Source organism: Polyergus mexicanus, unplaced genomic scaffold, assembly GCF_030449975.1.
Source record: "Polyergus mexicanus isolate NDT 795.1 unplaced genomic scaffold, iyPolMexi1.0 SCAF_17, whole genome shotgun sequence".
Classification (NCBI taxonomy): domain Eukaryota; kingdom Metazoa; phylum Arthropoda; class Insecta; order Hymenoptera; family Formicidae; genus Polyergus; species Polyergus mexicanus.
Window position 1 is genome coordinate 3,828,421 of NW_027223337.1, and position 16,825 is coordinate 3,845,245.

The following is a 16,825-nucleotide window of genomic DNA, read 5'->3' on the forward strand; positions in this document are numbered from 1 at the left end:
AAGCAGTGGTATCAACGCAGAGTACTACAACATCCGTTGCTATAGTAACTAGGGCCTTGTTAAAGCTCGTTGCTATGCGCTCGGGTCTTCTCTTCCGAGCTGTGGACTGTGTTAGACGCATGTATTGCGATTAGCAAAGAAAATTATTAAATCAGTGGTGAGCATATTGAACAATATACTATATTGGACAACAAGAGCTATCCAGAAAATAAGGCAAGTAAAATCTGTAACCTGTAATCTTTATGAAATAGTTTTTGCTTGAATATGTAGTACATATTTACATAATTATTCATGTGTTAAACATTACAAAATAATACATACATTCAATCAGCTATGCCGAAGCGTAAATATCTGTCTTCGCATATTTCAACGAGATATCGCCGTAAATTAATTAGAGAAGAGAGTGATGAATTATTTCCACTTATTTGTAATGAAAAACCTAGAGTAAATTCGTGCGTAACTGTAAGTAATTCCACTTTAAATAATGACAATGATAAAATTGTACATGTCAATATCAATAACGCTCTTTCCAAAATTGTACAAGAGACAAAAAATTTACCATTTTCCGATGAAACGAATATTTCCGAATCTGATGCTTCTTTGAACAATATATTTTCGCACGAAACTTTAATAAGAGAGAATAATAATTCAGAAAAAGAAAACAATGATTTTGAGGCATTCTTAGTACAATGGGCTATCACGTATCGTATTTCTCATGTAGCTTTATCACATTTATTATCTGGTTTAAAAAAAGTACATCAATTTTTTTTTAATTTACCAAAATGTGCAAAGACATTACTACGTACACCACGATCTTCTGTTATTACTGACATATTTCCTGGTCAATATTGTCATTTTGGTATTGAACATGGTGTTCTACAATTTTTATCTACAAATAATAGTACAGTTTCATCTTCTATTCAGATTCAAATCGGTATTGATGGTGTGCCGATATCTCGATCCAATTCAAATCAATTATGGCCCATTTTAGGTCGAATCATGCCTTATGGAAAAGTATTTCTAATTGGTTGCTATTTTGGCAAAACCAAACCAGCGGATGCAAATGAATTTTTAAAACAATTTATAAAAGATATAAATATTTTGATTAATAAGGGCATAACTAATAACAATGAAACAACATTTCCAGTGTCAATACACTCTATCATATGTGATGCTCCTGCTAAATCTTTCATTACACTTACTAAAGGACATAGTGGTTATTTTAGCTGCACAAAATGTACAATTGAAGGTGAATTCATCGCTAACAGAATTTGTTTTCCCAATTCTGACTGGCAAAAAAGAACAGACGCTAATTTTCGTAATCAAACTCAAGAAGAATATCATCTCGGTCGTTCTATTTTATTAAACATTCCAAATTTTGACATTGTATCTCAAATTCCATTAGATTACATGCATATGATATGCATTGGCGTTGTTAGGAAGTTGATAAAATTATGGATAAGTGGTCCTCTTAAAGCTAGATGTTTATCCTCGCAACGAATAAAAAATATTTCTCAATTTCTTCTCGATATTAGGCATCTTATTCCAAAAGAATTTGCAAGAAGACCGCGAGAAATTCAAGATTTTGCACAGTGGAAAGCAATCGAATTAAGACAATTTTTGTTATATACCGGTCCTGTTATATTACAAAAAGAAGTAAATCCTGATATATTTTCAAATTTTCTTACTTTACATGTTGCTGTTCGGATTTTATGTCAAAATAATAGTACAGTTGAATATATTGAATATGCGAATAAATTATTGAAACATTTTGTTGAATGTTTTATCAAAATTTACGGGCCCGAATTTGTATCCCATAATGTTCACGGTCTTCTTCACATAACTGACAGCGTAAAACAATTTGGGCCATTAGATACTTTTAGTGCCTTTCCATTTGAAAATTTTATGAAAGAATTAAAATCTCTTTTGAGAAAATCTGAGAAACCATTAGAGCAAATTAGCAATCGTTATGCGGAAATGAGTTTTTATAAAATCAAATCTGACGATGCAGATATATCAAAAATAAGTGTAAAGAATTCACACGAAAAAGGACCGTTGATATCAGGTTGTTTCAATCCACAATTTTTGAAGGTTGAATTTCCCCATTTTATTATTTCAATCAAATCTTCTGATAATTGTTGTCTCATAGAAAAAGATATTGTCTGTTTGGAAAATATCGCAACGTCGAGTGAAGGTAATTATATTGCAATAGGTCGTAAATTCAAAATTGTTGAAGAACTTTATAATAATCCATGCAGTTCTATTCATTTGGGTATATTTAAAGTAAGTCAATTATCTGACATTCAAACCTGGCCTTTGCATAAAATCAGTCATAAATTCGTAAAATTGCCATACAGGAATGAAAGATATTTCGCAGTAATACCGCTTATAAGCACTACATATTAATAATATTTGTATATTGCGCTTTAATTTGTTTAATAAAAAATTAAAATAAATTCTGACAATAAAAGCAAAATAAAATATGACAATAAAATAAAAAATTAAAATGATTTCTGATACACAATAATCTATACAAATTGAAATCTTGTTTACAATATTACTCGTAGAAGCTCTTTTGTATAATTTCACAGGAAGATGTCGAATCGAGGATTTATCGTCGTAGAATTCTCCGATGGTATCCAAGTAATACCCAAAATTTGGTTACAAAATGAGGATGTATGCAAATATCCTTCACATTTCAAAACGGATTTAAGACTGCGAAAGGCAATTGAAAAAGAGGAAATACCAAATTCTAATTGGCCTTCCTTTAAAATTAATCGGATTTTTGGCGAGTATTGTAAGTATTTCAATAAAATAGCTTTTATTGCTGTTAAGTTTTACCTATTCATAATACTAAATGTTTACAACATTTTCAGCGTCTTTGCAAAAGGCTGATGCGAAAGCAGAAAAGACCTTATACACGTCAGATATGGATACTGAGAAAGAAGCTAAATCTTATAGAAAATATAGAGCGAGGAAAGTTTTATCTTCATCCGAAAGCGAAGAAGAGTCATGCACAAGTGCAATTTTGCCACCTGCTCCATGTCCTCCTGCAAAACGTAATTATAAACAATTCTAATCGCGTATATATATATATATATATATATATATATATATATATATATATATAAAATTCATATATATCTCTCTTATATTTTAACATTATATTTTATTTTATCAATATGAAAGGTCAACGACTGTGCAATACAAACGAAACAGTACAATGTGAAAGTGCATCCATTACACGTTCTTGGGATTCTGCAAAAAAATACAAAGTATCATCACAAATTTCAAACTTGAGCTCCTACTCATCATCTTTGCAAGGTGAGCAAATTTATTACATATCTCCATGTAACAATGCATATAATATTATATAAAATTTCATACTTATAATTAATATTATCAGTAAGTATAAATTTAAAAATGTATACATAATTTTTTACATACAATATTTAAAATAATACATATACAATATTAATAATATTTTAAAAATTGTGTGCCTACATATTCTATCTATACATATATGGATATACGACGAAATATACATATATGTATATATAGAATAATATATATATGTACTATACTCATATAGTTTACATATATAACTTGTCAAAATTCCATTTTCTTTCTAACTCCTATTTTGAATGCTAAATGTATTTATAATATAATTTATGTGCAGATGCGAATGATTATGGTACTTTGTACGAAAGAGATGAAGAAGCGCTTAACATTGCTACAAGAGAGAAAAATCGAGACAATTCAATACACCGACATATGAATAAAATGGAGGAAGTTGGTCGATCTAACTGTACGCAAGGAAACCAATATATAAAGGAAAAGGAAAATAATAATTTAAATCATCAATTTTCACAAGCTGCGATTGGTAAGTAAATGTAATGCATATAAATATAATATATACACACATACACACGCCCACACACACACACACCACGCGCGCGCGCGCACGCCATTAATTTTATACATATATATTTCATATTTATCATTAATATTATCAGCAATTATAAATTTAAAAAAGTATACATAATTTTTTACATACAATATTTAAAATAATACATATACAATATTAATAATATCTTAAAAATTGTGTGCCTACATATTTTATATATACATATATGGATATACGACGAAATATACATATATGTATATATAGAATAATATATATGTGTGTGCACTCATAAAGTTTACATATATCTTGTCAAAATTCAATTTTTCTTCTAACTTCTATTTTGTATGCTAAATGTATTTATAATATATTTTATGTGCAGATGCGAATGGTTATGGTATTTTGTACGAAAGAGATGAAGAAGCGTTTAACATTGCTACAAGAGAGAAAAATGGAGACAATTTAATACACCGACATATTAATAAAATGGAGGAAGTTGGTCGATCTAGCTGTATGCAAAGAAACCGATATGTAAAGGAAAAGGAAAATGATGATTTAAATCATCAGTTTTCACAAACTGCAATTGGTAAGTAAATGTAATGCATATAAATATAATATGAACACACACACACATACGTACGAACACACATGCACGCACGCACATACGCACACGCATACGCACACGCATGCACCATTTATTATATATATATGGACCGTTTATTTTGAAAGTGGTGCAAGTCCATTTTCTTTTGTTTCGAGAAAATTAAATGTTAGCAGATCTGACAATTAAAAAATATAGGTTAATTATGTGAAGTCTGGGAATGTTTGTACTAATTTATCAATATGTAATTTGATTATATAAATTTCTTTTAGGCGAATTTAACTAAAATAATATATATTTCCAGGCTGCAAATGGACTTACACCACTTTCATAATTAGTCAATTGTAAATATCATTTAATTTCAATTTTGAAATAACAAATATCACTTAAAATATATTTCATATTAATCCAATTTTGTTTATAAATAATAACAAGAAATAAAATAGAATTTGTATTTTTTATTTTGAACGTTAATTATATTTATATATTGTTAAACTTAACACAAGATATTGGTATTATTAATTATTTATGCTCTTCATGTGGCAGTGTTTTGAAATATTCATGATGTACAGGAAGTATATAAGGTAATAGCTGCTGCATATCCTTATATTTTTCGTATGTAATAGGCCTGGCATCGTGATGGAAATTGGACTTACACCACTTTCATAATCAATGGTTACGCAATTTCTTTTACCGGCCAATTTTAAATTGAACAAAGCATTGGCATTTTTTAAGATATTAAATACTAACTAGTTATAAACAAAAAGTTTACACTAAATTAAGAATAAATTACGTCATATCTCATTTTTTTAAAAAAAGGACTTACACCACTTTCAAAATAAACGGTCCATATATATATATTTGAAATAAATGGTGTACATATAGAAATTTTGCAACTGTAATAGAGTTTAGCAATTGTGTATTGTGAGCAGATTTAGCAATTGTAAGGCCTTTATTTATACGTGTTAAATTGTTTTCTATACAAATTTAAAAATAATAGGTATTACAACTTTTACCTATTTCTAAAATTTTTAATAAAATCTATATATATTATTATTATTATTTTTTTATAGTTTTATATAACTTTTATATAATAGATATGCGAAAGATAACAATAATAATAAATATTTTCATATAGAACTATCAATTTAAAAAAAAATGCAATAATCTACATTTTATTTCATTCATTAGTAAAATTGTATAATATATCGAAATACAATATATGTTCTTGTCTGCTATATTTTTTGAAAAAGCAACGTATGTAATGCCACTAATTTATATGTTTTATATACAATTTATATATTTAATTTACTATACTTATTACATTTTATTATATTATTATATACATTTATATACATTTATTTATATATATTATATACATGTATATGCTATTTATACATTATAAGTGTATATATATATATATACCCAGTCAGCCAGGTCTGTTCTAACAGATATTGCCAAGTGCTTGCTACAAATTATTGTCAGCAAAAAGGCTACAAATTTGGTACAAGAGTTGTTATTACCGATTAAGCTGGCAGATTGCCGGCAAAAATCAAGCAAAGCTTGCTAACATAACTACACAGCAAATTGGCAGCAGAAACCGAGCAAAGCTTGCTGACATGACTGACATCAGATTGTCGGCAAAAACTGAGCAGGATCTAGAGTGCGCAATTTGATGGCAAATTGGCAGCAAAAACCGAACAAAATCTGCAGCTTATTACAAAGTATTATAAAATAGTTCAGTCGCTTATCGCTATGCGGCGCGTTATTCATTATCTATACCCGTATTCAAATTCTTGTCATGAGTGTATATAAAGCCTACAAAATGCTAATAATATTATAATATATATATTTCTATCAGTTCAATTTTTGACATAATTCTTATACAGGAAATTCAGATATTGAATTGATTTTTGGCAAATCGGACAGATAATTGTTCGATTTTCACTTATTCAAAACAATTTCTGTCCAAAAAGATCCTTAATTTTATAAATTAAGTTATTTGAATTTACTTATATGTTTTAACATATTAATATATAATTTTATATAATGTCTAATTATCTAATGGTCATTTTATGACCAAAACTTATCATCATTTTGTTACTTAGGGTTAAGGCTTTAAATCTATTTAAATATATACTTTTATATGAATGGCCAAAAGCTGCAGAATTTGTTCGGTTTTTGCTGACAATCTGCTATCAGATTGTCTTGCGCAGATCTTGGTCGATTTTTGCCATCAATTTGGCGTCAAATCATGTCAAGCTTTGCTCGGTTTTTGCCGTCAATTTGCTGTCAGGTTATGTCAACAAGCTTTGTCACCAAAACACAAGCTTAATGCGGACACAGATGGCACTGGATTTGTTACCAAGTTTTGAGCGAATTTGATGCCAATTTGGCGACAATTTGTTAACAAATTGCTATCTGGGTATATATATAACCGTTTATTAATAATAAATGCTATTTACAGTGGATCATTTCAAGAGATTAACAAGAGAAATAGTGACTATAAAATATGATATGAGACAAGCATTGAGCTTATTAGATATTTTAGTTGAAAGAACTAATAAAAGCACAGAATGTGCAAGTACGAAATTTTCTTTTGGTGACGCTGAAAATCGGTTTCCGTTGCAAACTGTAGCCCAATTAGCGGAAGTTGAGGAGATTTTGAAAGTTTCAGATTCCCAACATAACACTGAAATAGTAAGTTAACGCATATAAATTTATATACAATATAATAGTCATATATATATATATATATATATATATATATATATATGTATTTCACAATTATTATCAAATCTTTTATAAGTACATTATATAATCAATCTTAGGTAAACTTTTCCACAGTAAAAACATTGTATGTCCTTTTCAGAAATTTTAATCCCTATTTTAATTTTATACATATAAATAATCCCAATTAAAATAATTAAGCGTAAAAAGCTGGTTTTTTTTACTTATAAGATTATCACATTTCATGAGATGTATTAATCATTTAAAATTATTATTAATTATTTATTAGATATTATCAGAGATATTAATCACTTAAAATTGCTATAGAAAATGATTGAAGATTGTTAAGAAAAAGACATTACTTTATTTAATCTAATAATATATTACTTTTACTCTTACCTTATAGCGCGTATATATCAAATCTATCGGAGGAACATGCGTCGATGATGCCGTAAAGAGAACGTTGTATAAAACATTCTCAAATAAATTGGCGGAGAAATATAACTGGGAAGGCCGACGCGGAAAAGAGCCACTGCATAAATTGGAACTAATGAAAGTTATTTTCAGTAAGTTTGTTTATATGTAAATACAACTGCAAAATATCTTCTGTTAGAAGATATTTTATTTTTTTTCCTCTCTATATGCGTGTAAAAATGACAGCTAATTAGTTTCAATAACTTGCCATGGAACATTCTGTATCATATATAGATATATTTATGATTATTACTTTAATCAAATTTAAAAAGTTTTTGATGAATTAAATTTTATTTCCATTTTTACATTGTATAACTTAGAAATAATTATTAAACAAAGATAATACACTATGAATTACTATAGTCATCAATCAATTAGTATAGAAGAAAAAATTAAAATAATGAAAATATTTTTAGGATCCATACTTCACAATATCCCAGATTCCGATCAGGGCAAAATACAACGAAGGGTTATGGAGTGGTTTCGACATTCAAAAGCGAGACATGAAAATGAGAAGAAGCGGACCCATAGATGCGAAGGCAACGTTTCTAATTTATCAGAATAAAGAACTGGAAAGGTATATTAATAATGTCAAAAGGTATGAAATATTAATTATTTTAATCATTACTGGCAACATATTACATACAAATTCTATTGTACGTTGTGTTATAGAATTATTTGCATATTTCGCAGTTATTTTCACTTGCAATAATGTACGTAAGTTCGTTTTCAGCTCTTTTTATGAAACAGTCACTGATGAAATGCGATGTGCAAGTTTCCAATAGCTTATTATATCGCAAGTCTGAGACTTCCTAAAAAAAAAAAAAAAATTAATACAAGATATGAATAGATATAGCGAAAAGATAAGAAGGGGAGAAATATATTATTGTTTTAACACACAATTTTCTAAACTCGTATTCAGAATAATGTTTATTTTTTATATGTTTAGATTTTTATATGTATCTATACTCACCATTCACGCTCATCACTGTATATTGAAATTAAATTTGCATGGCTCTTTAATTATAGATTATTTCCGACACTATTTGTACACTACTATTGCTTATGTTTCTGTAAAAGCCATTGGCTTTAAGTAGAATGGACTGGGTTTTGATATTCACTGCTAATATTGAATATCAATAGTATATGTTATGTAAATTATAAATTTTCAGTATTGAGAGCCATTAGAAAAATATAAAAACAGTAAGATTTAGACGGTAAACAAATTGATCAATCACAATTGAGTACTCTCGAAATAACCCTAGTGAATCTCGATTATGATTGGTCAATTCGCTTACTGTCTAAAAATAAGCCTATTATAATAGATTTTACATATGTTTCAGATGTGCATGGACAATTTATATCCACATTTTAATTAATAATAAAAGTTATATAGTTTTTCGAGTTACGCGCATTATAAATATATTAAGATTGCATATAATAATCGAACATATGCATCTGTGGCATATGTTAATAAAAATTTTTATTTTATGAAATTTTTATTGACACAGATTCGTGTGTTATCATCAATTACTGCAAAATATTTCTTATTTATATGATTTGTATTTGTTATTGGTTTTACAATAAATAGAAAAAGGTTTTTCACAATTTTTTCATTTTTGTGTGTTTACAATTATCTTCCTTTTACTATTAAGATGAAAATAGAACCGACTGATCGAAAAAGTGCGAAATCTTAATTTATTAATTGTACCGTTAAAAATATTTGCAATTTTATTTCATATCGGTTATATATGATAATATATACAATTATAACTTAATTCAAATTTATCAATAAAATCGAAAAAATATTTTTCTTTTCTATAAAAAATTATATACAATACATTTACAGGCAATAACTAAAAAAAAAAATTTTTGTAGGGATTGTTGGATATGTATTATTTATTCATTTTTCTGTTTGCGTAAATAATTGTATTAAAAACAATTAATATATTTTTGATTTAACGAAATATATTTCTTGTATTTGGTACAATTAGTACACACATAAAAATGAGTAAATAATATAAATTCAACAATTTATGAATGATAGTTTAGTTTTTAATTTTTGTGGAAAAAGCATCCATAATGAATCTATATAACCTCTAGTTAATGTCTATTATTTATCCATCAAAGTTCCACAAAATATCTATTATTACACCATATAACGTTCATGTTACATCTATGAAGACGTCTAATGGATGTTGAATGGAAGTAAGAAATGCGGAACTGTGGATGTCTAATAGATGTCTATAGGAGATTACATGGACGTCTAATAGAGGTTTTGAATCTCCATGATGAACGTCTACTTGACTTCCATTAGAGGTTTTTGTTCCGTGTGGGTGATTGCTACACGCGATGTGTGTATGGTGGAGTGTGTGCGTAAAAGGAAGGAAGAGACAGATAGGATGAGGAACGGAAGGAGGGAATGAGGGAGAGACGTTTATACAGACGCACGCACGTACGCATACTTTTTTTCTCGCCCTCTTTCTCTCTTTTACACAACACTTATACACTCTCTCATTCGGTCACTCATTCGGTCACTCATTCACAAACTCACTCACTCACCTGCTTACTCACAGCGTAGCGAATCTTCATACTACGTATTATCGTTAACTGCTGCACGATTATTATTTAGCGACGGACCGCGAAGACTGCGCGATCACATTGTTACGTTGCCCAGCGATGCGAGAAACGCGACATGTACCGTGCAAGTTGCGACGTGCGTGTGGCGCGTGGCGCGTGATTGACGCGAGATAAGACGATTTCAAAATAATAATTATTTAGAAATAGTTATAATTTTTATAAATAAGTAATTTTTTTAAGTACGTCATTATAGGTTTCATGTTTTGTACCGCATTTGTAATGCGAAGGTTTTAGAAGATCGTTCGTCTTATCTCGCGTCAATCACGCGCCACGCGTCACAGGCACGTCGCCACTTGCACGGTACATGTCGCGTTTCTCGCATCGCTAGGCAACGTAACAATGTGATCGCGCAGTCTCCGCGGTCCGTCGCTAAATAATAAACGTGCAGTAGTTAACGATAATACGTAGTATGAAGATTCGCTACGCTGTGAGTGAGCAGGTGAGTGAGTGAGTGTGTGAATGAGTGACCGAATGAGAGAGTGTATAAGCGTTGTGTAAAAGAGAGAAAGAAAGCGAGAAAAAAAGTGTATGTGTACGTGCGTGCGTATGCATAAACGTCTCTCCCTAATTCCTTCCTTCTTTTCCTCTTCCTCTCACTCTCTCTCTCTCTCTCTCTCTCTCTCTCTCTCTCTCTCTCTCTCTCTCTCTCTCTCTCTCTCTCTCTCTCTCTCTCTCTCTCTCTATGTGTGTCTCCCTTCCTTTTACGCACACATTCCACCATACACACAGCGCGTGTAGCAATCAGCTGATCGCAGCATCCGACGAGCGGCGATCCGGAACAACTTTCGCTAAAGTGACGTTATTTTTAATACATATTCCTGGCGTAATTCTAAGACATTTTCTTCTTTACCAAAATTTTATTTAAAGCATAATTTTGTTATAAAATAAAATAGTTAGCGACTCATGCGTGGTAGTCACACGTCGGACGGTCAGCTGCGGCGCGTTGCGCCGCTCCTGGCTGCCTTCTGTACTCGACGCGTGATTTGCTATCTATTTTTGTTTATAACTCAAAAATTACGCTTCAATTCAAATTTTGGTAAAGGAAAAATCGTCTTAGAATCGTATCAGGAATACGTCATTTTAAGGATGGAAGGTTGTTCTGAAACACCCTGTATATATATATATATATATATATATATATATATATATATATATATATATATATATACGTATATTTCCATCTTTATATATAAATTCACAAATATATATATAAATACACACGCGTTATCAGCATATTACAAAATAATTTCGGCATTTAATTGATTAATTAATTATTTTATTTTTGTTTTTGATATGTTGATATTAAAAAGATGATAATAAAAAGTTGGGAACTTCATATAAAAATGAAAGTATATAATATTTATATGTTATTAGTATTTTATTAGTAACAAGATTGATATTAAAATTTGGTAATTTATCAATTAATTATTGTATATAGAATAAGTGAAATGCTCGGTTATCAATTATTAGACGCATGAATCACAGGCGATAATCTAAATCGTAAGTTGTAAAGTGAAAGCTATTACATTTTAGAAAATACTAGTTAAAAATAAATTGATAAAAATTTATGTTATTTAATATTTCCAGAATAATTCTATTGCAAAATTTAAATTTCGAAATTTTAAGGGACACCTTTTATATAGCATATAATGTGTAATATACAAAGATAATACAATTATTATACAGAATAATCCATATAATTAATTTTATATAATGTTTTCGTAAAATATAAATAATGTTTTTATGTATAAAATTAATTTAGCTCTCTCTCTCTCTCCCCCTCTCTCTCTCTCTCTCTCTCTCTCTCTCTCTCTCTCTCTCTCTCTCTCTCTCTCTCTGGATACTGTGCCATGTGGCAACGGCGAACGTGTTCGGAATCGGCCCGAACATTATCATTTGTCTTGAGATCGTCCACCGTGCACCGTCCACTGTACGAAGATGAAGCCGACAAAGCTGAGACAAAGTAAGTACAATACTTTATCTTATTATAAATATATTTAATTAACATTATTAGAGTTATATATTATTGAAATTTGTGTATCGTATACATATATAACGCTACATAAATTACAATAATGTAAACTGATAATGTAAACATTCTTTTTCTATATTTTTTTTCTCCTTTTTCTCTTATATATTCTCTTTTATTCTTCTGTAAATAAAACATAAAGAGACACAAAGTAAAGAGAGAATATACTATTTATTTTCTTTATTATAATAATATATTTTTTTTTGTTTTCCGCCCGAAGTACGACTAGCCTGCCGGACCATAGGGCGGCCGGGGCCAGGACGGCGACGGCGACGGCGACGTCGCCGTTCCAAAGAAGACAATTCCTCTCCGAAAGGGAGCGCAAGGAAAGGAAGGTTAGTTTTTTTTTTAGATTAGAATATCTTTATTGTTCCCCAAAGGGGTTACAAATATTTACATCCCTTAGCGTATCACATACATTTCCTTAATCTAACTTATACTACTTAAACTACTTAAACTAACTTATGCTATCCTTATTCTATCTTTCCTTCCTGCCTATACACACACACACGCTAAATTCCTAACCCTTCTTAATCTATTTTGGACCTCCGCTTCCGGTTTTTAGTCCTTTACTTCACCTTCTCTCCTCTTTCCTTCCTTTCTCATTCACTCTCTCTCATTCTTTCACTCTCTCTTCCTCCCCTTCCCTCCCCTCTGCCTTATCCTCCCTTCTCCTCAATACTTCCTTCATCCATTCTTCCCCCTCCCCTTCCTCTCCTAATATTCTTTCCACCGCCTCTTGCCAGCTTTCCTCCCCCTCTCCTTCTCCTCTCCCGCATCCCTCCCATACATGTTCCCATGTCTCTCTCTCTATTACACACCCTACATACTTTTTTCTCTTCACTTTCCCAATACCTACTTTCCCTCATTTCATTACCTAGCCTAAATCTTGTCATCCTTCCCCACCTCCTCTCCGACCAACCCTTTTTCAAATACTTTGGTATTCCCTCACTCTTTATTCTCTTGTACCATCTATTAAACCTCGACTCCTCTATTCTTTCTTTTCTCTCCTCCCTCTGTAACTCCTTGTCTTTCCTTTCCACTTCCTCATACTCTATCATCCCTCCCTCTCCCTCTCTATTCCATGCCAATTCCTCTAGCCCTTTTTCCCTGAAATATCTCTCTCTTTCCTTCTCCCATTCTGACACTCCTCTATCCTTTTCTGATCTTTTCTTGACTTCTTTCAAACACTCCTTCGCTAAACCCCCTCCTTTCCCTTCTTCTAGTCTTTTTTCGAAATTCCATGCTCTTCTTGCCGCCCTACTTCTAAGTTTATCTCTTTTTAATTCCTCCCTTACCATGTATCCTGGTGTTCTCCTGTCTACTCCTAGTAACCACTTTAAGAATCTTTCTTCTACCTTCTCTACTCTATCCCTCTCCTTCCAGCCCCATACCTCCGCTCCATAACTTAACACCGACCAAACTAATGCATCAAAAAGCCAGATCCTCTTCCCTATATCTTTTCCAAATTTTCTCTTCCCTACTTGCCCCATAATTCCCACCGCCTTCCTTACCCTGTCTTTTACATGCCCTTCCTGTCTACCATTTGCTTGAAACACGTATCCTAAATACTTTATTTCTTTAACCTCCTCTATCCTCTTCCCTTTCCACATCCACTTTACTCTTTTTCTCCTACCCCCTCCCTTTCTAAATACCATGACCTTTGTTTTCAATACGTTCACCTCCAGTCTCTTATTGTCAATATATCTTTCCGTCCTTGCTAACATTGCCCTAATCTCATCTTCCTCTTCCGCTAACAGCACTATATCGTCTGCATATGCCATGGAGAATATCTTCCCCTCTCCCAACTTAACTCCACCCCAAATTCCCCTGGCAATTTCCTCCTCCATATCTGCTATTACTATGTTATATAACATCGGACTTAATGGGCAACCCTGTCTCACTCCTCTATCCGTCCAGAATTCTTCGCTTATTTCCTCTCCTATCCTCACTCTACTCTGTCTCCCCTATCACCTCTTCTATCCTTTCTATCAGTCCCTCTCTAACCCCTCTTTCCCTTAAGGCTGTTACCAGCACTCCCCTGTCTACTGAGTCAAAAGCCGCTTTCAAGTCTATAAACACACTTATTAATTTCTTTTTCTCCCTGCTAATCTGTCTTTGCGCCAGATAATTCAATACATATATATTGTCCATCACCCCTCTTCCCTTTCTAAATCCTGTCTGATTCTCTGGTATTATACCTTTCTCTTCTACTTCCTCTCTTAACCTTTCTGCCAGAATCGATGTGTATATTTTATACAGCGTTGACATAAGCGTCACTCCTCTATAATCCGTGACTTTATCTCCTTCTCCTTTTTTCACAATCGGTGCTATTATCCCTTCCTTCCATCCCTCTGGCCATCCCTCTCCTCTCCATACCTTGTTACACGTTTCCCATACCCATTTTCTTATATCTTCTCCCCCGTATCTCCATACTTCATTTGGTATATTATCTACCCCATAGCTTTGTTTAACTTTAAATTGCTCATAATCTTATTTATTTCTTCCCACTCTATTTCCCTTTCCATCTCTCTTCTATTCCTTCCCCCTCTTCGAAAGGAAGGTTAGTTAAAATTAGGCAAAAAATATATGTATATATAATATTGACATCGACACGATCAAATACATACCCAGTCAGCCAGGTCTGTTCTAACAGATATTGCCAAGTGCTTGCTACAAATTATTGTCAGCAAAAAGGCTACAAATTTGGTACAAGAGTTGTTATTACCGATTAAGCTGGCAGATTGCCGGCAAGAATCAAGCAGAGCTTGCTAACATAACTACACAGCAAATTGGCGGCAGAAACCGAGCAAAGCTTGCTGACATGACTGACATCAGATTGTCGGCAAAAACTGAGCAGGATCTGGAGTGCGCAATCTGATGGCAAATTGGCAGCAAAAACCGAACAAAATCTGCAGCTTATTACAAAGTATTATAAAATAGTTCAGTCGCTTATCGCTATGCGGCGCGTTATTCATTATCTATACCCGTATTCAAATTCTTGTCATGAGTGTATATAAAGCCTACAAAATGCTAATAATATTATAATATATATATTTCTATCAGTTCAATTTTTGACATAATTCTTATATAGGAAATTCAGATATTGAATTGATTTTTGGCAAATCGGACAGATAATTGTTCGGTTTTCACTTATTCAAAACAATTTCTGTCCAGAAAGATCTTTAATTTTATAAATTAAGTTATTTGAATTTACTTATATGTTTTAACATATTAATATATGATTTTATATAATGTCTAATTATCTAATGGTCATTTTATGACCAAAACTTATCATCATTTTGTTACTTAGGGTTAAGGCTTTAAATCTATTTAAATATATACTTTTATATGAATGGCCAAAAGCTGCAGAATTTGTTCGGTTTTTGCTGACAATCTTCTATCAGATTGTCTTGCGCAGATCTTGGTCGATTTTTGCCATCAATTTGGCGTCAAATCATGTCAAGCTTTGCTCGGTTTTTGCCGTCAATTTGCTGTCAGGTTATGTCAACAAGCTTTGTCACCAAAACACAAGCTTAATGCGGACACAGATGGCACTGGATTTGTTACCAAGTTTTGAGCGAATTTGATGCCAATTTGGCAACAATTTGTTATCAAATTGCTTACTGGGTATGTATATAAATACGAGTATGTATCTGATGTGATAGTAATAATGACTGCAATAATTAATACTGTTGTAAATCTTTTTCTTGATTAGCCGCTACATAAAGACAAATTTGTTGTGTTGTTTTTGCATAGTTACATACATGTATACATGTACGCAATTAATTAAAAACAAGACAAAAAATTTACCTTTATGTAGCAGCTAACCAAGAAAAAGATTTACAACAGTATTATCGGATTAATTATTGCCGTCATTATTAGCATCATATCAGATATATACTCGCATTCATATACACATGTATTTGATTGCATCAATCAATGTCAATATTATATATATATATATATATATATATATATATATATATATATATATACATATATATATAATATTGACATCGATTACTTGTACACATATATTGATAATTCATTATATTATAATTACATATATATATATATATATATATATATATATATATATATATTGTAACCGTATATTTCTTTTAAAATTATTTAATTAATAATTATTTATTCGGCGGGCGATTCTCCGATGCCCACGGTACACCTTCAGCGCGTATTTCGAATATCGATCTCGCGATCCACAAAATTCCCGGAATCGCAAAATAAACCAAGTTGGGCGCCAGGTACGGCAGGCCGCACCATTCACGAAAAAAACGCAACACCAAAAGATAATCGCGCGACCGATAATTAACGCGACGGCAAAATTCCACGGCTATTCAGTATACCCGAAATGGTAGAGGGGGGGATTCGGGGGAAGACGGGAGAAATCTTGAGAGTCGAGAACACGGGAGCCAAAATGAGCATT

The 16,825-nt window shown here is 31.6% G+C and overlaps 1 protein-coding gene and 1 long non-coding RNA gene across 2 annotated transcripts; both read left to right on the forward strand.

Annotated features, from left to right (window-relative positions):
* The first annotated feature begins 2,595 nt into the window (after positions 1 to 2,595).
* On the forward strand, positions 2,596 to 8,451 carry LOC138940836 (uncharacterized). Its single transcript, XM_070310055.1, has 8 exons — positions 2,596 to 2,797; positions 2,877 to 3,059; positions 3,190 to 3,324; positions 3,680 to 3,883; positions 4,287 to 4,490; positions 6,973 to 7,205; positions 7,642 to 7,801; positions 8,126 to 8,451. The coding sequence occupies exons 1-8, from the start codon at positions 2,596 to 2,598 to the stop codon at positions 8,272 to 8,274; spliced, it is 1,470 nt and encodes a 489-aa protein (XP_070166156.1). The 3' UTR covers positions 8,275 to 8,451.
* Positions 8,452 to 10,711: 2,260 nt separating this feature from the next.
* Positions 10,712 to 12,704, forward strand: LOC138940642 (uncharacterized). The gene is made up of 3 exons (XR_011448023.1): positions 10,712 to 10,788; positions 12,288 to 12,312; positions 12,599 to 12,704. It is a non-coding gene; the product is annotated as an uncharacterized lncRNA (long non-coding RNA).
* The last annotated feature ends 4,121 nt before the right edge of the window (positions 12,705 to 16,825 follow it).